The sequence below is a fragment of the Peromyscus leucopus genome, chromosome 19 (genome assembly GCF_004664715.2).
Source record: "Peromyscus leucopus breed LL Stock chromosome 19, UCI_PerLeu_2.1, whole genome shotgun sequence".
NCBI lineage: Eukaryota > Metazoa > Chordata > Mammalia > Rodentia > Cricetidae > Peromyscus > Peromyscus leucopus.
Window position 1 is genome coordinate 34,613,040 of NC_051079.1, and position 26,276 is coordinate 34,639,315.

Consider the following 26,276-nt stretch of genomic DNA (forward strand, 5'->3'; position numbering starts at 1 on the left):
AAATAATCACTCAGACGTTAATATTACTTATAAACTGTATGGCCGTGGCAGGCTTCTTGCTAACTGTTCTTATATCTTAAATTAACCCATTTTTATAAATCTATACCTTGCCACGTCACTTGTGGCTTACCGGCGTCTTTACATGCTGCTTATCCTTGCGGTGGCTGCAGTGTCTCTCCCTCCTTCTTCCCGTTTCCTCAATTCTCCTCTCTCCTTGTCCTGCCTATACTTCCTGTCTGGTCACTGGCCATCAGTGTTTTATTTATATAGAGTGATATCCACAGCAAAAGCCCACCCTCAGTGACACACTTCATCCAACAAGGCCACCCCTCCTATCCCTCCCAAGTAGTGGCACTTGCTGATGACTAATTATTCAGACATTTGAGCCTATGGGGCCATTCTTATTCCAACGACCACCACAGCTGTTTATAATGTCACATATTTTCTTGACAAAGTCATTGTCTTTTACTTTCTTGATTTAGTAATTCTACAATTTATCCATCAACACAGAACTTCATGTTGTAGTTAAAGTTTTGCAAAGATCTTCATCTTTGCAATAAATTTGCTAAGGAGGAATTGCTGGTTCAAAAAAGATGTCTGCTTTAAAGCTTTTGTTATGGGGCTGGAGAGATGGCTCAGCAGTTAAGAGCATTTGTTACTCTTGCAGAGGACCTGAGTTCAATCCTCAGCACACACATAATGGTTCACAACCATCCATAACTCTGGTTCCAGGGAACCAGATGCCCTCTTCTGGCTTCTGCAGGCACCAGACATTCGCATAGTGCATAGATATCCATGCGGGCAAAACAATCATACACAAATTAATATATATATACACACACATACACACACACACACACAACACACACACACACACACATAGATATAGATATGAAAACAAGGCTTTTAAAAAATGTACCAGGTAGCTGTAGTTCTCACTGAACAACCAACAGAAGGTATTTGTTAAAGAGAGAATAAAAGGAACAAATTGAGGTTATAGCAAATACAACTGTGTTCTAGAAATGGGAAATATTTCATGTAATAATAAGGGTGCCATGATATTGGTAACTCTAGCATAATAATTACATTTCCAGTAGATTATTTGCTGTAATAGTAAATAAAATAGTAGTACAGTAAAAATTTTCATTTTAAAAAGCTGTTAGCTTGCCTGTCATATTCACTTATAGTAGTCTGTTCAGGTTGGAAACTATGAAAACCGTGTGAGGATTTCCCAGGAGGGATCTGCTGGAGTTCCTGGACTTACACACTTCTGCTTGTTCCCTCTTGGTTGTCTTATTCCGTCTGCCTGGTGGCTGGCCTCCCTCTTCCCATCATTGGGAAGGACACATCCTGGAGTCTACATCATTACACAAGGGCTACCCCAGTTCACTTTGAGGTTCAGCCCATGTTGAGCCCTCTGCAACACATAGACTTCTCCTTACATTTAGTTCTTGCTTGGAGCAAGCCCCTCACCCAGTAGTCAATGCCTTTTCTACTTCATCAATCGCTGGAGTTAGCCTGTTAGATTTAGAAGAGCTTTCAGATGTGCTTTGGGGAGCTTTTGTTTGTTTGTTTGTTTGTTTCTCTTCTCCTGTGGGCAGTTACGGTCCCTTTACTCTTGCTTCTGACCCAACCATGCTTCAGACATATGTGATGGGTGTCCTGTGCTCATTCGATACCATAACTCCTGGAAGCAGACCTGGCAGCTCCGAGAGCAAAGGAATCATGGCTTGTCTTTTACCTCTTTCTATTCTGTGGTGCATCACTAGTTTGGGGACCTTAACCTTTTAATAAAACTCTGTGTTTAGCAATTTTCTTGGTTGGCTACCATTCTTTCCCTTTAGTAGATTTCCCTCTGCCCAGTTTGAAGTACTTACTGCTTTTGAACTTGGCCAATCACGTTTGATTTTCCTTGGTGTTTTTGTTGCATCTTGTATGGTAAGAGCAGCAAAGTGTACCTTCTGCTGACTGCATAAGAAGAAAGCCAACAAGATCAAAAACAGTGAAGACAGTTTTTGTTGGAGAAAATGTGGAGCAAGGGGAACATTCCTACACTGTTGGTGGGAGTGCAAACTTATTCAGCCACTTTGGAAATCAGTATGGCGGTTCCTCAGAAAATAGGGAATCAATCTACCTCCAGACCCAATGATACCACTCTTGGGCATATACCCAAGGAATGATCAATCATAGCACAGGGACATATGCTCAACTATGTTCATAGCAGCATTATTCATAATAGCAAGAACCTAGAAACAACCTAGATGCCTCTCAACTGAAGAATGGATTTAAAAAAATATATGTTATATATACACAATGGAATACCACTCAGCAGTAAAAAAAACAATGATATCATGAAATTTGCAGGCAAATGGATGGAACTAGAAAACACCATCTTGAATGAGACAACCTAGACTGAGAAGGACAAGCATGGTATGTACTCACTCATAAGTGGATAAACTAGATGTAAAGCAAAGGGTAACCAGACTACAACCCACAGCTCCAGAGGAGCAGTAACAAGGAAGATCCTGTTATGGATCACCCTGGGAAGCAAAAAAAGATGAGATTTCCACGAGTAAACTGAGGATGGGGGGCTAATGGAGGGTAGGAGGTGGGGGGTGAGAACATAAGGGAATGAGATGGTTGAGCTGGAACAGAGACAGAGTGAGAGAACAATGAAAGAGATACCATGATAGAGGAGGACTTCATGGGGATAGGAGAAACCTGGTACTAGGAAAGTTCCAAGGAATCCACAAGGATGACCCTACCTTAGACTACTAGCAATAGTGGAGAGGGTGCCTGAACTGGCCTACTCCAGTAATCAGATTGGTGAATACCCTAACTGTCATCATAGAGCCTTCATCCAGTAACTGATGGAAGCAGACGCAGAGATCCACAGCCAAGCACCAGGCTGAGCTCCAGGAGTCCAGTTGAAAAGAGGGAAGAGGGATTCTATGAGCAAGGGGCATCAAGATCATGATGGGGAAATCTACAGAGACAACTGAACCAAGCTAGTGGGAACTTATGAACTTTAGAGCAACAGCTGTGGGAGCCTCCATGGGACTGGACTATGTCCTCTGCATATGGGAGACAGTTGTGTAGCTTGGTCTGTTTGAGGGCCCCCTGGCAGTGGGATCAGGATCTAGTCCTGGTGCATGAGCAGGCTTTTTAGAGCCCACTGCCTATGGAGGGACACCTTGCACAGCAGGGTGAAGGGCTTGGACCTGCCTCAACTGAATGTACCAGTCTTTGCTGACTTCCCATGGGAGACCTTACCTTTCGGAGGAGAGGATGGGTGGACTGTGGGGGAGGCTTTGAAGGGAGTGGGAGGAGGGGTGAGAGGGGGATCTGTGGTTGGCATGTAAAATGAATTAAAAAAAATTCTTAATTGAAAAAAAAGAAGAAAGAAGAAAGCCACACTTGGCCAAAATTTGTTTTGTTGTAGAGTGTAACTGATTTTGGAACAATCTGGCAAGGCTTTCACCTGCTCTGAGGTTCATCAATCCATAACTTGCCAAGTAGAACACACATTTGATTTTGCACACATTCCTTGGGAGTACAGCACTGTCTTAATATTAAGCAGAAGTCAACTAGAGCTCATTCTGGGACCAGCTGAAGGTTCTGCTCCGTTGTCGGATGACTGCAAGCTCATTTAGCCAATAATTTCTTTCTTTCCTTGCAGTAAAAGTAATTAGGAATGAGATAGTGATTTTTACCCTATAATTCATAAATGAACAGGGCTAGGTTTAAGCTGCCAGGGAAGTGATTTTAATGACTCACAATACAATACTGGAGGCCTGGTGACAGAAGATGATCTTTAGGGGGTGGTAATTTACGGATTAACACATTTCTTAGACACAGTTATAAACATGGGTTCGTTTTCTCTAGAGACACTTGTTTTTTCTTTCATGATTTTTCATTAGAAATATGTCCATACTAAGGTATTTATACTAGAGTATAAAACAGACAAAAAGGAACTAGATGTGAATGTGAAACCCTTGAAGCTGAGGTGCAAGATGGGGGCTAGAGAGCCAAGACTTGGTTTCTGAGAAGTTGCTGACTTTGAATGGAAGATGGGAGAGATGTGTTATGACTTTCTGACCTCAGAGGGCTTTAGAACGGACTCGCAGTGTGAGAGGTAACACATCTCTGTCTCCGTGTTCCACCTTCCCTCCGCCCCCAGCCACGATTACACAAGCATTAAATTGTAGAGACACTTGGGAGACTTCATGATCTTTCCCCTGAGAGTTCTAAGGTTTCCTAGCAAAACAAAGGAAGCAAGACAAAACAGTTTCTCTTTCTTTCCTGTGTTCCTCCCTTCTTTTTAGCCTCCTGAAAGGTATGTGTGCTTCCGTTTACCAACTACTACTTTCGCTTGGTTAGGCAACCGCCGTTAAGAGGCAGGGAGCAATAAACCTGGCAGGTCTTTTGAACAGGGCTTCGCTAACAATGCAGATTAAATCAGGCAGAGAGAGCGGGCACACGCCGGGCACAGAGTGCTCACTCTGAGTTCACACTGCCCAGTTCATGTGTTGAGAGTGGAAGACAATCTGACTTCCTTTACTGCAGTGGGGGACCAAACGAAGTGAAAACTAATAAATATTACAGGGCTGTTGGCACCTGGGAGGAAGACCCTCCAGGCCTGAGCACTGAGATGAGTGCTTCTGTGGGTTATTAAATGGGGATGATGCTGAAAACGGTCCTGTCCTCTGGTTTCCTCAGAGTCTTCCTCTCCTATCGGTGGGGCATGGCAAACGCATCTCTTTCATAATCCTTAACACTGCATTGAATTTTGCACTGGGTGCAGAATCCAAGAGGTCCACTTCGTGAATAGGGTCCTTGCAGCCGGTGACCTGTCGCTCACTTATCTGGACCAACATTTTGGTGGTGACGTGGGGGGGTGGTGGTTTTGAACAGATGCACGATTGCAAACACACTAAGTATGTGGAAACATTCTACTCTTTGATTGACAGAATCTCTGCTAAATACACTTTCAAGTAATTTTAAATAACTAGGTGTGTTTTTATATAGAGCCAAAGAACTCCCCTGCCTCTCTCTCTTCTTTCCCCCCTCCCTTCCCCCCACCCTCTGTGTATGTGTGTTTGGTATAGACAATAGCTCCAAAAGTATCTCTAGTTATCTGTAGGTACAGCTGTTTCTAAAGAACTAGAATTGTTTGTTTAACCACAGGCTCAAAAGGTTACTTTTAGCTTTGTTTGTTTTCTTTTCTTTTTCTTTTGAGAGCGTTTCACACTGTAACCCAGGCCTGCCAGGAACTAACTGTACTGCGTAGCTCAGGCTGGCTTTAAACTCAAGACAGGCTTCCTACTTTAGCCTCTTAAATCCTGGGATTATGGAGATAAGACGCCAAACGCAGCTCAATACTTTTAATTCTTATGAACACATGACAATAGATGCTTTTTTGCTGTTTTTTTAAAAAAAGGGATTAATAAGCAGTTTTGTGGCTTTGAAAAGGGCTCACTCAGTTGGGAGGCATCGGCAAGGGAGTCAGTTAATTGACCACGGCACCGCCTCTTCCAAAAATGCCCTTCGTGGAATCAGACACCCGTCAATTACCGCAGTGGCGTAGTATTTTTAGCAAGGACAGAAACCGAGGCTCATGGCAGAATGAGATGAAAAATAGTTCCCCTTTTTTTGTATGCATGTGTGCACAGTTCTTACCTCTAAAGAGCTTGCAGGGAACTCTTACAGATAGTATCTCTGAGTACATGGCTTTATCTGATACTGAGTTTTGAAAACAGAGGCCAATTCTGGGGCTAACGTTTAAGCCAAACATTTTTCCTGCTTTGGTGACTTGCAGATAGATGCCTTTGAGATAGAGCTGAACAATACTCCTTCGTTCCTATACAAGACACAATCAGCTTTCCTAAAATTAACTCCAGGTGGTTTGACGTTAACCTCTCCCCGCCGCGAGGCTCACGTGTTTGAGCGTGTAGACCCCAACTGATGGGGTTGTTGGAAGGGTTGCGGAATCTTTAGTTGATGGGGCCTCACGGGAGGAAGTGAGTCAGTGGGGGCGGGTCTTAAGGTTTTATAGCCTAACCCCACTTCCTGTTTATTTTCTGTGCTTCCTGATCGTAGATACACGTGAGCAGCTGTCTCCCATTCCTACGGACTTACTTCCTGCCATAGCGGGCCGTATCCCTCTGAACTGTAAGCAAAAATAAACCCTTCCTCCTTTATTGTTAAACCTTCTCAGGGTGTTTCATTCCAGGCACAACAAAAGTAATACGCCAAGGAACCCTAAAGATAAGTGTGATTAAAGTGTGGGTTATTTTGTCTGCAGCTTTCTTGGTGGCCTGTGCCTCAGAGGGAACATGACAGAGACTTGGGTTAACCCCTCTCCCTGGTAAGAGAGGCCCCGAAGCTTCCGCAGTGTGTTCAACTTTGGGTTTAAAAGCAAACGCTGCTTATCCACCATGGATAATTTAGCCACCATGAACCAGGAATAAGCCACTGCTTCATCTGACGCTCCACCTAAGAAGGGATGATCTAGTTCAGTGCTAGAGAAAAATACAGCTATACAGTAGCAGTCTAATGTAGCTTTAAAAAAAAAAGTTAATTTAAATGAGTAAATTCAATTGTAATGGACTGAATTATAAATAAATGAGTTGAAGACCAAATTCCACTGTGACTTTATTTGGAGATAATTACTTTAGCAAGTACAGTTAAATGAAGGAATGCCAAATCTGAGAGGCTACATAGTCTAATAAGAAAAGGGAGACTTCAGGGCAGTGGTGGTACAGGTCTTTAATCCCAGCACTTGGGAGGCAGAGGCAGGCAGATATATCTCTGTGAGTTCAAGGCCATCCTAGGTAAGGCAGAGCTATATAGTGAGACCCTGTCTTGAAAACAAAAACAAACAAAACTGAACTGACTTCAAAGGAAAATGAGTGTTCAGGCAAGCATGCATCTAGAGCAACTCAGGCTTCCTGTTTAAGTTGAATAAAGGAGTAAGGATCAGCATGTAAAGCAGGGAACTATTACCTGCAGGAAGATAGTATTCTCTGCAGTAATCTCTCTGCTGACCTGCCCAATGAGCTTAGGAATTAGGTGATTTCCACTGTGACCAGCCTGTTCTCTTTCCTATACTGACCAATCTTGGGCTGGCTCTGCTCCAGTAATCTATATTGGGAGTCTAGAAGCCTCTTTGCTTGGATTTGGCCTGTGTTTGAGATCTTGCATAACTCATCTGAAATAGCTAGAACAAAATACAATGTGGGGCATACTGATTTTATGTTCTTTTAGTCAAATATAGTAACTCAGGGTTTTCTATGTGTCCTGCCCCATGCTCAGGAATGTGCTTCTTCCCTAGCTGGGACAGTCCTGAGCTATGAGCCTTCATTTCCATCACCATGGTGGTGGGGATGGTGACAGTGGGTTCTTCGAAGAGGTTCCTAATATGTGTGTATGTCAGAAATTGCATTGGCAGACAGAACTTCAGTTAGAAGTTACATAATTATGTACAATTTACTTATTTATATTCAAAGACCTCCTGTACCGTCTGGTTAGAAACTTCTACTTAGGAACATCATCCAAGGGAAAAAGAGTTAGTTCTAACTATTTTAGTACTTTCCTGGGACAAATGTTTTGGGCTGATAATAATAGCCAATTACAATTTAGTGCCTGGTGGAATTGTATTATAATTCCATTTTTATTTATCTGGCACATGTAATAATTAGTTTTAATTTAATCAGTTTAACTTGACACACTCTAGAATCACCCAGGGAGAAAATCTCAATGAGAAGCTGTTTAGATCAAGTTGGCCTGTGAGCATGCTTTGTGGAGGATTATCTTGATTGTGTTAGTTGAAGTGAGAGGGCTGCCCATTATGGGTGACACCATTCCCTAGGGAAGGGATTCTGAACTATAAAAGGGCAGAGAAAGATGAGGGCGAACTTGCATACTTCATTCCTGTTTCATTGTCTTTTATTATCGATACAGTGTCTCAAGCTCCTGTAACTGATTTCCCAGCATTAATAGACAGTATCTAACCTGGACCTGTGTGCTAAAAATAAACCCCTTCTCCCTTAAGTTGCTTTTGTCAGAGTATTTTATCACAGCAACAAAATGAAAATAAGACCTCAAAAGAGCAACTTTGCCTCCTAGAGTATTCATGGGAACCCAAATTTCATGAGTGACTTCAGCAAAAGTGCTTTGAGTGAAGGAGTTTCATAAGAAATCAATTAGCTCTGTGTACTTTAAATTCCATAGTGTTTCAGGAAAAGCTCTTGCCTATGGAAACATCTTTTAAAAAACTTTCCTTTGAGGAAGAATATTTATTATGTAAAGAAAATAGAGGGTTTGGGGTTTCTTTTGGACATCCTTTTAAAGTAGCTCCTAATCAATGTTATGGAATATTAGTTTAAGATGTGCTACATTTGTTTATGCTGTGGAACATTTGTTTAATCATGCAAGATGTGTTGCAATCTTTTATGTTGCATTTGCTTAACTTTTGAAGCTTTGTTACTTTGCCTGTGTAAAACACCTGATTGGTCTATAAAGAGCTGAACGGCCAATAGCTAGGCAGGAGAGGCAGGACAGGCAGGGCTGGCAGACAGAGAGAATAAATAGGAGGAGAAATCTGGGAAAAAAGGATCAAGGAGCAAGAAAAGAAGGGGCAGGCCACCCAGTCACACAGCCAGACATGGAATAAGAAGGAAAGAAAAGATATACAGGAATATAGAAAGGTGTAAAAGCCCAGAGGCAAAAGGTAGATGGGATAAGTTAAGAAAAGCTGGCTAGAAATTAGCCAAGCTAAGGCCAGGCATTTATAAGTAAGAATAAGACTCCATATATGATTTGGGAGCTGGGTGGTGCCCCCCTCCCCAAAGAGTAAGAGCAAAGAATGAAAACAACCAACCACAAATGGAGGCCCAGAGAGAAAGGGATCCTAGTGAATCAGGATAGCATGTTGGATTAGAGAGGACCCAGGGCTCAAAGTGAAAGGTTTTCGTTAAGTGAGAGATAGGAGAGCAGTCGGCCGAGGCAGTGAAGGTGAGTGTTGGCTCAGGTGCTGGATGCGAGTCTAGGCGTCTTTTAGAGACAGCTGTGAGGGACCTTCACTGATATGCCAGGGACACGGGATGGAGGCAGAGAGGAATCACTAAGATCTTTTAGCAAAAATAAGATCAAAATTTCCTATTTAGGGACATAAACATACTTAGAGTGTGTCCTATGGACAGGAGTGAAAAGAGAGTATGGGTAACAGTTCTAAGGTGAGATGACCAGATTGGGTAGGGAAACATACCTCATTTTCTTCTGGTATTTTCCATTATGTCCTATAATGGAATTGTAATAGAGAGTTTATAATTACACAGTTAGGAAGACTCTTTCTATAACTCTGAGTGATCTTGGACTCAGCAGGGACTCTATGATTTTAAAATAGTTTCACATGATTTTTGTCTTCACACACATTGGAAAATAATCTGCCATTCTGTTTGAACAAATCTGAATTTGCATGTGAGTGTCAAAGAAATAAATTGCACTAAGTGCAATCCTCTGCTCTTAAGTTCCTCCTCATTAAAAATAATCTTATTTTAATAGTAAAGTGAATAGGCTTCACTGTTGGATTTCTGTAGATAGATATATAATGGATCAGTCTATTAACCCTCTTACCTTTTCCTTTTTCTTCTCTACTCTCTCTCCTCTGACTCCCTTCCCTTATCCTTCTCTCATCTACTTTCATATCATATCTTCTATTCTTCCTGCTTTTCTTCCTTCTCTTTACTTACCTATTGATATTTGTCTTTCTATGTTCTGTAATTTCACCCATTTCCCCCTGTAAATGACACATTTTTATTCTTCTTTGTGGGTATATAATACTCCGTCATATATATATACCACATTACCCATTCATTTGTTGACAAACATGGAGGCCATTTTTAAACATACAAGGAAGACTATTCAAGTCTACTGAAAAAAAAAAACACCAAAATTCAGTTTGAACTCAACTCCCTTGAAGCAGAAGGTGAAAGGGTTCTTAGTGAGTGGGATATACTACTAGAAAAGTACTGGGAAACTTGGGGTACACAGGAATGCTGGAAAGTAGGATGTGCTAAGGACCATGAGTGAGTTCTGAGTTTGCAGATGTTTTTCTCAGTGACAGGGCCACTTGCATTTGATAGTTATCTTTGTTCAAAGCTGGACTCCTGTTTGCTCATGTAGAATGGGAGAGAAGATGCTACTTCCTGATGATTACATTTCATATGAATGGTTTCCAGGTCTTTGAGAAGGACAGTTCTGTTCTGAAATGACTGATGCTGAAGGGCAAGAGACATGTTTCTAATTGCAGGTTTTCATTTTTTAAGTAAGTGTTCCATGGAAGGAAATTCCAGAAAGAAACCTGTCTAAAAGTTAATCAAGCTGCCATCTTGGTGAAGGGTAATGTATTGCCACCATGTCTACTACCACTGGTCACATTGTAGTCCCTGTTGTGTTTAAGATGGATTATCCAATAAAGAATGCAAAGGAAGAATATATATTGGAAAAAAAACTCAGCATTTCCTTAACTAAAACCCACTGATAGGTCTTCTGTAGCCAACAAAGAGCTAATACCAAGTGACCCAAACCAACCGAACAGAGTTAACTTGGGGTTCCTTTGGAAGAAATAACCTGTGATCAGCCTGGTGACTGTTGAGAGATGAGGAAAGCAGCCGAGATTGTGAGAGTCTCTTCTGTAGTATAGCCTTTTCTTTTGGAATGCCACAGACCAGCCCTGCACCGTGAACATATGATCAGCATTGTTTGTGATCAGTCTCCCACATATGTGCAAAGAGATGATACACACATAATGACATCCTGATGCATTGCTGAAGTGGTTTTAATTAAATCACAGCCATTTTAGAAACCGATTGTTATATAAAAAAAAAAAATCAGTGACTAGCATTTAGCTGAAGTTGTATTAGAAATACATCAGAAAGCTGGAGTGGGGGTGTGGTCAGTATTTTTCTGTTGTGTGATAAAATAATCTGACAAAAGTAATTTAAGGGAGAAAAGCTTTACTTTAGCTTATGGGTCCAGGGTACGTAGAGTCTGTTCATCAGTGTAGGGAGGGCACAGTGGCAGGAGCTTAGGGGTCACATTATATACATAGTCAAGGACGAGACAGCAGTGACTGTATGCATGCTTGCCCTCATATTGCTTTCTTTCCTCTTTCACGGCTCAGGATCCATTGCCTAGGGAGTAGTGCCACCCATAATTGATGGCTTCTCGCCTCAAATTAACAAAATCAAGATAATCCCTACAGACGTGCCCTTGAGCCAATTGGATCTAGCAGAAGCCACGAGAATGGATATAAGCTTTACAGTTACTAGGGACGTATGGCCTTTGCACATCTTACTTCCCACTCCCCAACCCCACGAGAAATAAGCATGAAGGGAAAAGAATGAATAATTTATTCTTCCTAAACAAGAGGGTTGGTCTTCAGTGTTGCCTGCTCCAGAGCCGTCCACGATACTGAGGGTGGTAAAAAGTATGAGCTATTTCTCATCGGGGCACCTGGAAAGACATCATTAGAATGTTTGTGGGGAGTAAGATGCAGGCGGTTAAGACGGACTGGGGGGAGGGGGGAGGAGCAGGGCTTTCTCATGTAGTCTGGCTTTGAATGTAAAGACGGCTTGCAAGGAGATCAAAAGAAAATCCTAAGATGAAACACGGACGTGTCAGATACTGATGTTTCATTTCTTTCCCATTGCCTTTTTAGTGGCCAAAATGAGCGAACCGATCGATAAGAACAGCTCCACTCAAGAGGAATCCACAAATCCAATGTTTCCAGAGAAAAGCAGTCAGATTGGACAAAAGCAACTGGTACAGCACGCAGGTTTCATGATCCCGGGTTATTGGTTGAGCCTCTAGCATGGGGCGTCTGAGATGGCTGTGGACGTGACGGCAGGGCAGACGTCAGCACCTCGTGAGAAAACTTGGCTCTTCAGCGCTTGGCATTGTCTGGCAAATTTCCTCTTTGCTTTGTGTTCCTTACTTTAGCCTAGTGATCCATGTAACGAAATCTGGTCCTCACAATGGAATATTTGAAAAGAATCTAGTTAGTACAGCGAGAAATCCATGGGAGTCTGTTTAAGGGGTATTATGGAATTTATTAGGGTATAAATTGAGGAAATACACTCACGAATACAGAACCAAGTAAACAGTTGATGTTGTCTTCTGTTCTGACCAGGAGCGAATCCACCTGGCAGTCAGCTCATGCCAGGAAGCAGGAACCAGGGATAAGGGCCTCGTGACCCTTCCCTTTCCTTTTAAGAGGTCATGTAGGACAGCAAGAAGCACCGCCTCCTTCGGGCCCTATAACCCAAGGTCATGGGCAGAGCAAATACCACTATAAGTCAGGTCTTTTATTTAGTTAATACATTTGCATTTTGTTCTTAACCCTGTCATGGCTCTAAATGCTTTATGTATATCACCTCACCCAAGTCTTACCACAAGATAGTAATAGCCTTATTTTACAAAAAAACGAGCCGCTAAGGCTTAGAGAGGCAAGAACTTGTTCAGTTTACACAGATGACAATGGGCAGAGCCAAGACTTGAACAGCAGCCGGCTCATCTGCTGTTTGTTCCTGGCTTCTTGCTATGAAACTGAGAGCAGGACTAGAGAGTGCTGGGTTTACGGCTTTCATAGCTATACCCACGGGTAGAGCTGTTTCATAGAGCACGTCTGTAAAGCAAACCAGTGTACCCCCATCAAGACAAAACTCTAAGGAAATGTTTCTAATATCCGAGGTAGACGACCTAGACTACTATTAAGCTAGCTAAGCTGCAAAAGGCCTATCTGTTACGTTGAAAGTGACCTGTTGGTTTTTTAGGAATTGCATTTCCAGTGGACTCTGGCCTGTGTGCTTTCAAGTTACCCAGGTTATTTTCTTCTGAACTTCTTCAGAAGAATGTTTCTCTTTCTATGACGTCTGTTACATGCTTAGAACATGTCCTCACACTGGCTAGAGTACACACACACTTGTAACCTCAGCCCTTGAGAGCCTGAAGCAGGAGGATTGCCACAAGTTCAAGGCCAGCCCGGGTTCCATAGTGAGTTCTAGGCTGGCCTACTGTCGAGTGGGACCGGTCTCAAAGACACAAGCAATGACAGCAATAACAAAGAGTCACCTCTTTATTTTTGTGAACATGTGAGTGTTGTGAATATGTGAGTGTTTGACTGCGTGCGTGCGTGCGTGCGTGCGTGCGTGCGTGCGTGCGTGTGTGTGTGTGTGTGTGTGTGTGTGTGTGTGTGTGCATGTGCCTGGTGCCTGCAAAGGCCAAAGGAGGCTCTTGGGACCCTTGGAACTGGAGTTAGAGATGACTGTGAGCCGCCATGTAGGTGCTGGGAGTCGAACTCCGTCGTCTGCAAGAACAGCAAGCGCTCTTAACCACTGAGCCATCTTTCAAGTCTCACATCGTCATGTCTTGGTTGAAGGGTCTTGTTTCTTGCCTTCACAATCAGGCCCCGTTTTATTTCTGAATACAAAAGTTTCCCCAACAAAGACTTTTGGAAATTTTCCCTAACATCCAGAAAGTAGTCCTCGCAGGATTTTCCTTGCTCAGATCTGGCTTTGATTGAGAGTGAAATCCTCCGTGGCACTGTCTGTGTTGAAGCCTGAGGGTGTGTGCAGCCCAGGACAGGCAATGGTTTTGAGACCCATTCCAGAGGCTGGAGTTGGCCGAGGAGGAGGGTGTGTGCCTCGACGTCTCATGGCTCTGACATTGTATATGAGCTTCTTCTGTGATGGCTGAGGAAGGATCACGACTGCTGTGTCCTTATGCCCAGGAAAAAGCCAGTTCTGATGTTTGTCCCCGTCAGGTTTGAAAGGCTGGCAGGTGTTTTGCAGGTATAAACAAGTCTACTGTTCTCTCTTGATTCTTTCCACATTTTCATCACCTGTACTTTACACCCTGTATTTAGAAAGAATGGCCTAATTTGAGAATGCATCGCCTCTAGAAACTTTAATCAGATTAAACTGTTGGTTTTTCCTTATGAATCAAACACATTTCCACGCCTTTTGATAAGAGCTACTGGCAGTCCATTTTGAAAGAATGAAAAATGAATGAAACTACTTAAACACTGTGTTCATTTCACAGCAACAGATAGAACGGCAGTTGAAATGCTTGGCCTTTCAAAACCCTGGGCCACAGGTGGCCGATTTTAACCCTGAGACGAGGCAGCAGAAAAAAAAGGCACGGATGTCGAAAATGAACGAGTATTTTTCTGGGAAGCACAAGTAAGGTCATGACCTATTTGATTTATGGGGTTAAAAATCGCATGTGTTCTCCTTGATTTTAAAGCAAAGTCATTGAAAGTTACATCTTGTTACGATTTCAAAAATTTCTTCTGTAGTACACTTAAGACCCCATATGTCTGGATGTTAGCATCTTTAAGAAATAGGCAACATTGTTGAGAGCAAGAGAGCTTGTGCCTAGAATGCCAGCACTTGAATGCAGAGGCAGAAAGATTCCAAGTTCAAAGTCAGCTTGTTACTTTGGGAAACTATGTATATGTGTTTGGGTTTGGGGGTGGGCGGTAATCTAAGTCTTTTTATTTTTTTCTTAAGGGCCTTGTACTAAAATAATACCTTTAGTAGAAAAGTTGACTAAATATAACAATGAAGTATCATTAAAAGGAAAAATAATGTAACCATAGGGATAGATTCAAAATATGAAGTGGTTACCATACTATCATTAAGTACAAGGACTGTTAATACATTGGAATATACAGTACCTGAGGTTGTAACTCAGTGATGGAACACTTGCCCAGCATACGCAAGGCCCTAGCTTCCAACTCCAGCATGACAAGGGGAAACAATATGTTCCCCTGTAGGGAACTGGAGGGATGGCTCAGCAGTGAGGAACACTTCCTGTTCTTCCAGAGCACATGAGCTGGTACTTAGCACCCACCTTGGGCAGCTCCAGCTGCCTGCAAATCCAGCTCTCGGGAATCTGACCCCATTTTCTGGTTTTGCAGGGAGAGGATCTCTACACAGATGGCATTCACACATACACATAAATTTTAAATGATTTATATGAAACAGAAGGAGTGAAAACTGGGCATACACATTTGAAAATTTGATGTGTAGGAAGATGATATTATTTTTTCATTTTTTCCCTCTTATTGAAAATAGATTCTCTTCTCATATAATATATCCTGATTACAGTTTCCTCTCATTTTTATGTATAAAATACGGTATGATTTATGCTGATCTTATAAAATTGCTTTTAAGATAAAATTTCAGTGAGTTCTCATTAAGGAAAAGTGACATTACAACAAAATAATTTTATAATTTCTCTCTCACACACAAATGATTTATATGTATTATTTTTAATTAAGTGTGTGAGTGAAGGTGACCACAGAGCCCAGAGGTATCAGATTCCCCCGGCACTATATAGTTTCAGGTAGAAATGAACCACCCTAGGTGCATGCTGGGAATTGAACTCCAGTCCCGTGGAAGAACAGTATATGCTCTTAATTAACCACTGAGCTATCTCTCCAGCCCCATATATGAATAATTTAAAAAATCATGTATACATATTAAGCAAACCATAAACAAAATGTTGATAAATTCAAATATATTTTTGAAATATCTTAATTAGAAGGCATTCCAACTAATGTGTGATCACGAGGCAGTTCCTCACCCTTTCTTGCTTTTCTAGGAAAGGGGGAAAGGAAGAAACTGCATTACTTCAACTGAACAGGAGGAGAGGAGGTGTTAGGCTTGGGAACAAAGGATGCAGAGGTACCCACTGCTGTAGGCGAAGTTTTCCTGTCTTGAAGTCGTTCTCAAATAAACACACCAGGACTTACATTAATTACAAATGCTTGGCCAGTATCTCAGGCTTATTACTAACCAGCTCTTACAATTTAAGTTAACCCATATTCCTTATTCATGCTCTACCACGTGGCGGTACCTTTATTAACATGTCACGTTCATCTCCTGCTCCGTCAGTGTCTGGCTGACGACTCCTCTGACTCTGCTCTCCTCTTACCAGAGTCTTCTGTATCTGGCTGTCCCATCTATACTTCTTGCCTGGCTTCCAGCCTGTCAGCTTTTTATTAACCAATGAGAGTAGTACATAGTCACAGTGTACAGGAGGATTATTCTACAGCCCACTGTGACCGCATGAGTGAAATGCCAGCCATTGGAGCTTATGGTGGTAAGATATATAAGCTACTCCCAAGGCTTTCAAGCAGATCTGTTTTGAAGGATATATTGAAAGTGGTTTGGTTTTGAGTGGGTGGTAAAGTTCCTATAAAAGTCTTTCACTGCAGGGATGCTGCAGAGGTGGACAGAGAAAGTGTGGGGACCTAAGAGCTGAAGTGCTGCCCTTTGGCACTGAGCATTTTGCCTTCCCCGAGGCCTTACAATGCAGACTGGTGCCACCTTGGTTATTTACATTTTCTGTCCACAGTGAGGGGCTGGGAGAGGGTAGTCATAAAGAAACAGAAGAAAAGGCACCTGGAACCTTTGCCAATAACTTCATTTTCCCCCCTTTAATGATTATGGTGTAGTAACTGATAGTCCTCATCTTGAGTCATTAATAAATGTAGTAGTTTTTGCTAGAGTACTTTTAAGAGAGAAAAAGATTGTAAAATTAGTAGAAAAGTGTAGCGGGCATGAAGTCCTTGCGCTCACAGATAAGCACTAGGGAAACCAGGATTGTTAAACATGCAGGGTTGTCTGTTTGATGGAAGCTATGTATACCTGTTTTCCACGCAGAAGGCTGAGAGTGGGTGTGGTTAATAGCCTGGAGACCTCTGCACTCTCTGTATGGCCAGGCCACACCTGGCCCCTGCAGACCCATACAAACAGGACTGTGAGGTGGTTTATAGCTTAGTGATCTTTGCACTATCTCTATGACAGAGAACACACCAGATCCTCCCTAGGCCCTTAATATAACACATGTAGTCTATCTATAGAACCCATCTTCATGGAAGAGGTGACATGTACTTTGAAAAGAGTTCCAATGTAATTAATTATGCCTTAAACTGTATTGTGCACATGGGATTATGTTACACCAGGAAACTTTTTTCCAAATTGTACTGTCCTTAAATATGCCTAAAATAAACTTCCTGGTGTCGGATTCTAGAAGTTTGAACCAACACTACAGATTACTGAGTCAGACTTTCTTCTTGCCTCACACAGATCAGCACTATACTGGCCATGGTGTCTACAGAGGCCCCCACAGAAAAATGCCATCAATATGTTATTTTAAAGGAAATATAAAACCTTTGTAGCAGGAAGCTTTGGTTAGCTATTCCAGTGTTCTTAGATGGATGATTATATGCTCCTGAAATGCTGGACAATTGTAACACAAATTCCTAAATGGTCTTATTAAAAAACCCAGAGCCAGATATTGGGGTAAATGCTAAACGATCAGAGAGACAAAGGAATAAGCCACCTTTTACCTCTAGGACTCCTCAGCCTGAAAAAGACTCAGCTGATAGGCCTCTAGCCAAATGAGCTTCCTCATCCGAAAAGGCTTCTAGTTCCTGTCTCCTCACACCTTATATATCTTTCTCCACCCAGCCATCACTTCCTAAGATTAAAGGCCTGTATACTTTCCAGTACTGGGATTAAAGGGTGCCACTGTGGTTTGTTTTCTTCTGACCATCTTGTGTAGTCAGGTGCTTTGAATCACAGAGAATAGACAGATTGCTCGAGTGTAGGATTAAAGGTGTGTGCCACCACTGCCTGGCTGCTATGTTCAATCTAGTGGCTGTTCTGTCTTCTGCTCTTCGGGCAGATTTTATTAGGGAACACAGTATATCACCACAGACCATGAAGTTGCTCTCAGCAACAAGCCTGGCTGCGCATACTGGCTGTGCCAAGTCATCACTGCCGTTCAATACTGGGGTGGGTGCTGTTTCTGGTACCCTCCAGGATGCTGTTCCCTGAGAGTCAGAGGGCCGTGCACGTGATGGAGCTGTGCAGGAGTCTCTTCACCACAGTGAGGACAGCAGTGCTATCTGATGTCATTGTCTTCTCTTTGCAGAGTTATGAGGAAGTACGACAAAAGCGGCAGGCTACTCTGTAACGACATGGACCTGTGTGACTGCCTGGAGAAGAACTGCCTGGGCTGCTTCTACCCTTGTCCCAAGTGCAACTCCAACAAGTGCGGCCCTGAGTGCCGATGCAACCGGCGCTGGGTTTATGACGCCATCGTCACCGAGTCTGGAGAGGTCATCAGCACCTTGCCGTTTAGTGTTCCTGACTAGGAGATATTATACACAGACACTTTCTAGACACACACTCTCTAGACACACTCTCTCTCACTGTCTTCTCTCCCTCTGTATGTGTGTGTATGTGTGTGTTTTGAGGCAGGGTCTTATTCTGTCCCTCACCCTGGCTTTGAACTTACACCAGTCTTTCTGTCTTAGCTTCTCAAGTTCTGGTAGTTTAGGTATAATACGTCATGCCTGGCTCCCATTTCTTGATTTTTATTGTATACATACATACATACATACATACATGTATAGTTAGGTCATTTGTGTGTATATGTACATATACACACACATACATACATACATACATATACACACATACATACATACATACATACATACACACATACATACATACACTTTTAAGTCAAACCTCTTCCGCTTGGATAAGTTTTAGTGTTTGGGCAAAATATTCTCACATGGCATAGATCAGTGTAGAATGGAAAATAATTGTGTAGACTTAGATTCCCTCCTAGGTTCCTCAACTCATGACCCAGGGCTGCAGGAGTGGAGATCAGTCCTGCTCGTTAGCACCAGCCTCAAGCCTGCCTTGAAGTCACACCTCCCCCTCCTCAGGGTGTCTGGTTGAGAACACCACAGTTTTAAGATCTGCAGAACACTGTATCTAAAAACTGTTACCTAGAACACAAAGTTACCGTCACTTTGTAATATGTTTTTCTTAGGATGTCATACATAACTAAGAAAAGCAGTGTTGTGCCTTTGTACTGCACAGCTTTAGTCTTATTTTTTATTGTTTACATTTTACTGTTCATCTTAAATTTGGTAATGGTATTTCTATTATCAAACATTTGCATTTTACTGAGTTATATATTATTTAATAAATTGAGAAGTGAAGGCTTGAATATGCTGAAAGTCAGTGATTTACACATTTCCTTACAGGATCAGTATTTCAGGATCTTTTTTCAAAAAGGAAGTTAGCCTTAATTAATATGCAGAGTGGCTTGTATGCTTGCTAGTTGAATATATGAATGAGCAGTTAACTAAAAACATGATGTAGTTGTCTCAGATAAGCTGAAGGAGATGTTTGGAAGGTTGAATTTCGCCTTCTTTAAGATTTATTATTTATTGTCTTTATTTTTCTCTTTCTCCCTTCCTTCCTATCCCGTGTGTGTGTGTGTGTGTGTGTGTGTGTTGTGTGTGTGTGTGTGTCTTTGTGTAAGTTCATATACATGAGTGCAGGTGCCTACAGAGGCCAGAGACATTGGCTTCCCTGGAGCTGGGGTTACTGGCAGTTTTGAACCACTTGAAATTGGTACCGGGAATGAAACCCAAGTCCTTCACAAGAGCAGCATGTGCTCTAAATATCTGAGCCATCTCTCTAGCACTGAACTTTTCCCCATCTTGTTTAAGTCAGAGTTTTCTCTTATGTTCATTGTCCAGAAGCCCTTACATCCTCAGGTATTAAGATGTGTGATGTGACTCAAGAATTCACATTTGAAACAAATTCCCAGGTGATGCTGATGCCACTGGCCTGGGGACCATGTATGAAAACCACTTCGCTAAGTTGGATACATAATGGAAGGACGTGTTTAAACAGTGGGACTTAGTTCTAGTTTAAACCAAGAAGAATATCTTGTTCTGAATACATGTGAAGTATTGAAAGCTGGGTTTTCGAGGTTTCTTTTCCCTCCATAAGCCATTAAAAAAATACATATTTCTGTACAATTTTCACATGGTAGAAACTCTGACAGTTCTGGACTTGTTACTTGAGAATACATTTTGATATAAAATATACCTAAGATGTTGTGGTGGGCATGGAACTCCTGTCCACATAACAAAAGAGTCTAGATCCTTCTGCACTGTTTCCCACAGGGATCACTGGCTTTTCTGGACTCCATTTACTGTTGTGGCTGCATATCAAACCCAGGGCTTTGTGCATGCTAAGTAAGGGTTCATCATTGACCTACACCCAAAACCTTCAAGTCACCTCTATGGAGCAGCTAGTACTGTGAGCCAAACATTAAGAGTCCCTAGTTCAGGACCTTTCACTAACACAGCCCTTGGAGAAAAGTAGAAAGTGAAATTATCCAGGTCTTTTGAAAGTTCACTGGGTATGCATAGCCCTGAGGGCAACAAAAATGATGGAGGACCTTTTCATTTGATGTATTTTTTTTTTTTCATTTTGAGAATGATGATTATTTTTTAAATAATGGGCCAAATGTACTACTTTATGACTTACTATCTTTGAACCATGTAATGTTTCAGCTCATGGGAATGGTGGATGGATCAAGCAATACTGAGAAAAGGTTGATCTGTGCCAGACATTGAGCAAATGCCACAGACAGAGCACCATCCAAAATCTACCCTCCCCCTACCTTCATGGAGTTTGTGGACTTATGCCGTTTTCATTTTTGGTTCTTTGCATTCTGCTTTTATACCTGGGGAGATGTAGCCCCAGTGAATTAAATTGGCTCCAGTTAGAACACACTGAAGAGCTGACAACCCTGATACTTGTTTGAGACAGAATTTTATACAGCTCAGGCAGGCCTAGAACTCCCTCTGAGGTTCTTCTGCCCCCACTTCCTGAGTGCTGGTATTAAAAAGTGTGTGTCACTATGAATGGCTGGGGATTGACCCCCAGGCTCTGTGCATGCTTGATAGCCCTCTACCACCTACACTGTATCCCCAGCCCAACCCTGATTTTAACACCAGAAGCTTCCCTTCCCTGAGAAAACAAAGTCCAAAATTGGCTAGTTCTTAAAATGCATTCAGGTACCTTTAATAACATCCATTCCTTAGCCTCCTCCAGTCCTCCAAAACCTGAACTTCCAGAACTCAGGCTTAGGCATCTGTTTCTTCAGCCTGGCTTCCTTGCTGAACCTCATGGTGAGTGTGAGAAATCCTGCGGATGCCACCAGTCACCCATCTTAATACTAAAAACAACGGGGCACTAATCTCTCTCTCCTATTTCCTTTTGTCATTCATTCTTAAGCAACAAGGTAATTTGGCTTTAAATGATCAGTCTTGGTAAGTAAGTGTATTGGCAAGTTATGTTCACAGCTTTCCCAGTAAATCTAAAAATAAAGAAAAAGAGCAATAATTACTAAGCAGACATTGCCTGCTACTTACATGAGGCCTAGTAAAACATGATGCAATGTGAGTTTAGAAATCAGGTTTGTCAAATACAATTTTAGAAATCAGGTTTATGAAATATGATTTAAGAAATCAGGTTTATCTTGTTCATCGTGATCGAATGCCAACTGAATGGCTTTTTGAAAAGCCGCCTTCTGCTCTAAATGATTACTGCAAAAATAAATTTATGTGACCTGTTGGAATCTCATTTTGCAAGTATCTAATTTTTATCACAGAGTGACAAAAGCTCATTAGCTACTTGATATGAATTCAGATTAACAGGGAATTCAGTTGCATGGTCTGATTGCATTAACCAGGGAAATTGTCTCCTTGATATAATGGGGTTTTTCTCTTTCTGCTTGGCTATCATTCTATGCTGATGGTGTATCTCATGAATATGTATAGGGATTGTAAGGAAAGAGAATTCATACAGGCCATTTGAATATAAACTGGCACATTCTGAAGGATTTAGACAAGGCATCCTGAGCACATTTATGCAAAGATTTTGAACTGGAATGCTGTGCCACACCAATTTGCATGACAACTTTGTGGGACTCTAATTTGGAATGACAGAATGTCCACGTAGTGTCAAATATGACCTGTTGTGCCTCCCTTCCAACCCCAGCACCAATACAACCTTGGGATGCTGCTGACAGAGGCATCATTGAACTTTTTCATTTACAGGTCTTTTTGCTTTCCTGGAAAGGGAACAGTGCCAACTTGGATATTTACTATTTCTGTAGTGTCTTAGAAACATTTACACATCTATTTGAGCAAGTCTTCAGTGTTGGGCTGTTCACCATTTGCTACCTAAGTTCAGGAGTTCCCTTTATACAGACTATAGTGGCAGTGATGCTTCCCGGGGTGAATGGCAGGGTAGACCTGCAAGCAGATTCCTTCAATTGTCAGGCAGCGACTTGACACTTGCCAGGCAGCCCCTGCTTCCGATTAGCTCATATTCCTGTGTAATACAATTTATAGAATCTTCATAACTCTTTTCCCATCCAGTTTCGTTTTCCTTCCTGCTCCATAGTGTTTGTAACAGCAAATGATACTTGTGAGGTTATTTAGGACCAAGTTCTACATGTTCTAACTTAAGTAAGTAGCCTTCATCCTTTTTCCCCCCACAAATTTATAGTTTGATTTGGAAAATTCTCTTCATCTTCTCAGATTTTCTAAAACTCTACTGTTTCCCTGCTAGAAGGAAGGGACATGGCTCATCACCCTTGTGTTGGACAAGCAACATACTCTTCTCTACTATCACACTTGGTTTGACAAAAAAAAAAAAAAAAAAAAAAAAAAAAAAAAAAAAAATGGCATAAGTCCACAAACTCCATGAAGGTAGGGGGAGGGTAGATTTTGGATGGTGCTCTGTCTGTGGCATTTGCTCAATGTCTGGCACAGATCAACCTTTTCTCAGTATTGCTTGATCCATCCACCATTCCCATGAGCTGAAACATTACATGGTTCAAAGATAGTAAAAAAAACATTTTGTTACATTTTACAGTGGTTTTATTTTTCATGAGTATGTGTGCATGTACATTGCACATGTATACATGTCTGCCTGCATGTGGAAGCTAGACATCAGGCTCAGCTATCATTCCTCAGGAGCTATCCACCCTGTTTTTGAGAGAGTCTCTCACTGGGACCTTGGGCTTGTTGGTTAGATTTAGGTGGCTGGCCAACAAACCTCAGATATCTGCCTGTCTTGACTGTTTTGGCCTCCCCAGTAGGTTACAGAAGTGCACCATCATGCCTTAAACTTAAAATTAGGTAGAATGAATCTCATTTTGTTTTCCTCTTTAAAAGTTGTTTTTTGTGGGGAGGGGCGGGCTGGGTGTGGTGATGTATACATCTTTAGGGGAAATGGAGGCAATTGGAGTTCTTGAGTTCTAGACCAGCCAGGACTACATAGTGAGACGCCATTTTTGTTACTGTTGTTTTGGGTTTTTTGTTTTGTGTTCTATTACAAGTCACTTGTCTTTCCACATACATTTTACAATATGAAAGAGTTCAGCCAGATAGAGTATTAAGTCTTCAAATCTTTATTGTTGGGGATTTGCATTTAAGTCTCTCAATCCATGAACGTAATATACTTTTCATTTACTGAAAATGTCCTCTGTTTCCCTGATCATCACTTTGTAGTTTGGGGCAAACAAAATGTTGGTGTGCGCTGTTAGGTTTACAACCATGTGCTTTGCTTTTCTGAGTAGCTGTATGTGAGACAGTGTGGTGATCTATTGTGTACCCCAGTAAAGCTTGCCTGGGGATCAGAGGACAGAGCCAGCCACTGTATTAAACACGGAGGCCAGGCAGTGTTAGCACACGCCTTTAATCCTAGCATGGATCTGAGTTCAAGGCCACACTGGGAACAGAGCCAGGCATGGTGGCACATGCCTTTAATGCCAGCACTAGGAAGGAAGGAAGGAAGATGGCTGGGCACAGAAAGGTATGTATGCAAGACATGAGTAAACAGGAAGTATCTCTCTTGAGGCTGAGGATTTCATAGAGGTAAGAATGTGGCTGGCTTGTTCTGTTTCTCTGGTCTTTCAGCTTTCACCCTAATATCTAGCACTGGGATTTTTATTATTACTATTATTATTATAAGACCTTTTAAGATTTGTGTTACAAGACAGTATTTTAAATAATAGGCATGGACATAAAACCGATTTTAGGTGTATTTGTCATATATCCTACAAATTTCTCTAGCTTACTAGTTGTAGAAGGTTCTATTGTGGGTTTCTGTAATGTTCTCTGTAGTGGGAATCTGTCATCTGCAAACAGGGACAACCGTTTCTTCCTTTTAAATGCATGCATCTTTGCGTTCATTTTTTTTCATTAAGGATCTGTCCAGATGTCCAGGTCACCATGCTGGATCACAGGGTGGGAAGCAGATCACCTTTCCTGGACTTGATCTCCAGAGAATGCAGCCAGTCTTTCATAACAAAATCTAATCATTCATGTGGGGCAGGATTGCTGGAGACACTGGATTTACTCTTCTTTTCTGAAGGGTTTCTTTGCTTCAGGTAGAATTTAGAATATCACTTTTTTCCTTTCCCATTTAGGACATGTTTTTTCACTTTCCCCTGGGCTCTGCAGTTTCTGGAGAGAAATCACCTGCCATTTGATTTGTTCCTCTTTCCACTTGTAATGTCTGGTTTCTCTCCAGGTGTTTAAGATGTCTTGGTATGCACCTGTCCTGTTGAGGAACCTTGGCACAGTGTGACCAGGGTAGAAGGTCCTCACTTTCTTCCTCAGCTGCATTGGGAGAGAGGACAGTATTTTCCTATAGCCCTTGGGAGAGAGGACAGTATTTTCCTATAGCCCTTGGCTAGAATTCAGGGCCTGGGGCCCAGAAGTGTTCTGTCTTGTAGGGCTAGCTGCTCCTTTCTTGGCCTTTTTGGCTGCAGAAGCCATGCTGCTGAGGGCCTTTTGTGAGTACTTGGCATTTCTGAGTTGCTGGTGTCTCCATTTGTTGGTCTTCAAATACCCAGGAATGTGTGCAGTAAAAGCAACAAATATCAACCAAAAACCTCAGAGTACTTCCTTCTGTGATTTGCATGTTCACGTTCCCGGCCAGCTGCCCACTCTCCATCTCTGATTTAGGTTGTTTCTAGCATCCACTGCGATTAGCTGGACTTGATGAGAGGAGTAGGAAAAAGCAACTCTACCAGATCTTTCTGGAAATGGCTTTGATGTCATGAAAGAGGCCGGGGGTTACTTTCTCTCTCTTCTCGAGAAGGCTTTGTTTCAGATAAAGAATTTCATCCTTAAATGAGGTTTGTTGAGGCTTGCCAGTAAAGCCATTTAGCTCACGGGGCTTGTCTCTTCTTTTCCTCTGCTTTCCCTTTCCTCCCCTCCCCTCTTCTCTCTCTCTCTTCCCTCTCCTCTGCAATCCTGTTTTCTCTCTCCTTTCCTCTCTCTCCTCTCTCTTCCCTCTCCTTTCTTCTTCTCATCTCCCCATCCTCCTCTTCCCCTGCATGGATATGGAAGGGGCTCACAAAGTCTCATCCCTAGCTCCTGAGCTGTTGTTGGTAACTGATGACTGCTGGAAGAGGAAGAGAATCAGTTTTATATAGGAATAGTTGAAATAATATGTTCACTTTAAAAACAATCACATTCTACTTTTCTTTTTCTTATGTAAATTTTGGACAATTCTAATTTTCTAGGAATTACACATTTTATCTGAGTTTTCAAATGTATAAACAAAGTTGTACAAAACATATTCTTCTTCTTTTTCTTAATGACGGTTTCCTGGAATTTTAATCAAATTATTGACTGGATAGTATGGACCAGGCTCCCTCAGTAAATTTTTTCCTCCCTAGGCTAGTCAGGATTGGATTCCTTGAAATAAGAGACATTATCTACCCTGCCCATAAAGCTAACAGACACTTATAGGTAGTTGTATCGAACTCATTTTTATCTAATTTCTGCAACTTGCTCCTGAGATAAACCTACGACCATGATGAAGAGGCAGAAGGTCCTTCTGTGTCCTCCCAACACATCTGTAGCCAGGGTGTTTCCTGCATTGGAAATGGAAAAGGTTCTCAGTCCATGACTATTTTCACCTAAAATATAATAGAATTTGCATTGCTTTGGGGTAGTTTCTGATAAACAACTACGAGGAAGAGAGAGAGAATAAGAAAGAGAAAGGGAGAATTTTTTTTCATGGAATTGGTTCAGATTGCATCCTCTTTTACCTGTAAGTTTGTTCACACAGTAATCAGCAGCAGAGTGGCAGTCAGCAATACAATTTACATGATTCCTAGTATAGATTCTAGAAGAAGCAGGGGCCTTCTCATTTTTTTAATTTTTAATAATCCCCTTAAAACTATTTTTTAAAAAAAGGGAAAAAACAAAAAACAAAACAAAACAAAAACCAACCAGAAAACACACACACATGGTTTTACCTCCCTCTGCTGGCCATTTATATGTACTTCAGTTT

General features: G+C 41.8%; 1 protein-coding gene across 1 annotated transcript; it reads left to right on the plus strand.

Moving 5' to 3' along the window:
* The first annotated feature begins 6,094 nt into the window (after positions 1-6,094).
* Positions 6,095-18,492, plus strand: Arl14epl (ADP ribosylation factor like GTPase 14 effector protein like). The gene is made up of 4 exons (XM_028871840.2): positions 6,095-6,171; positions 11,723-11,826; positions 14,104-14,243; positions 18,010-18,492. Exons 2-4 carry the CDS (start codon positions 11,731-11,733, stop codon positions 18,230-18,232), a joined length of 459 nt encoding a protein of 152 aa, XP_028727673.1. The 5' UTR covers positions 6,095-6,171; positions 11,723-11,730; the 3' UTR covers positions 18,233-18,492.
* The last annotated feature ends 7,784 nt before the right edge of the window (positions 18,493-26,276 follow it).

Coding starts and splice junctions, on each gene's coding strand:
- Arl14epl (XM_028871840.2), top strand. CDS start 11,731: ATGAGCGAACCGATCGATAAGAACAGCTCCACTCAAGAGGAATCCACA. Junction 11,827..14,103: donor AGATTGGACAAAAGCAACTG/GTACAGCACGCA, acceptor TTCATTTCACAG/CAACAGATAGAACGGCAGTT. Junction 14,244..18,009: donor TATTTTTCTGGGAAGCACAA/GTAAGGTCATGA, acceptor TTCTCTTTGCAG/AGTTATGAGGAAGTACGACA.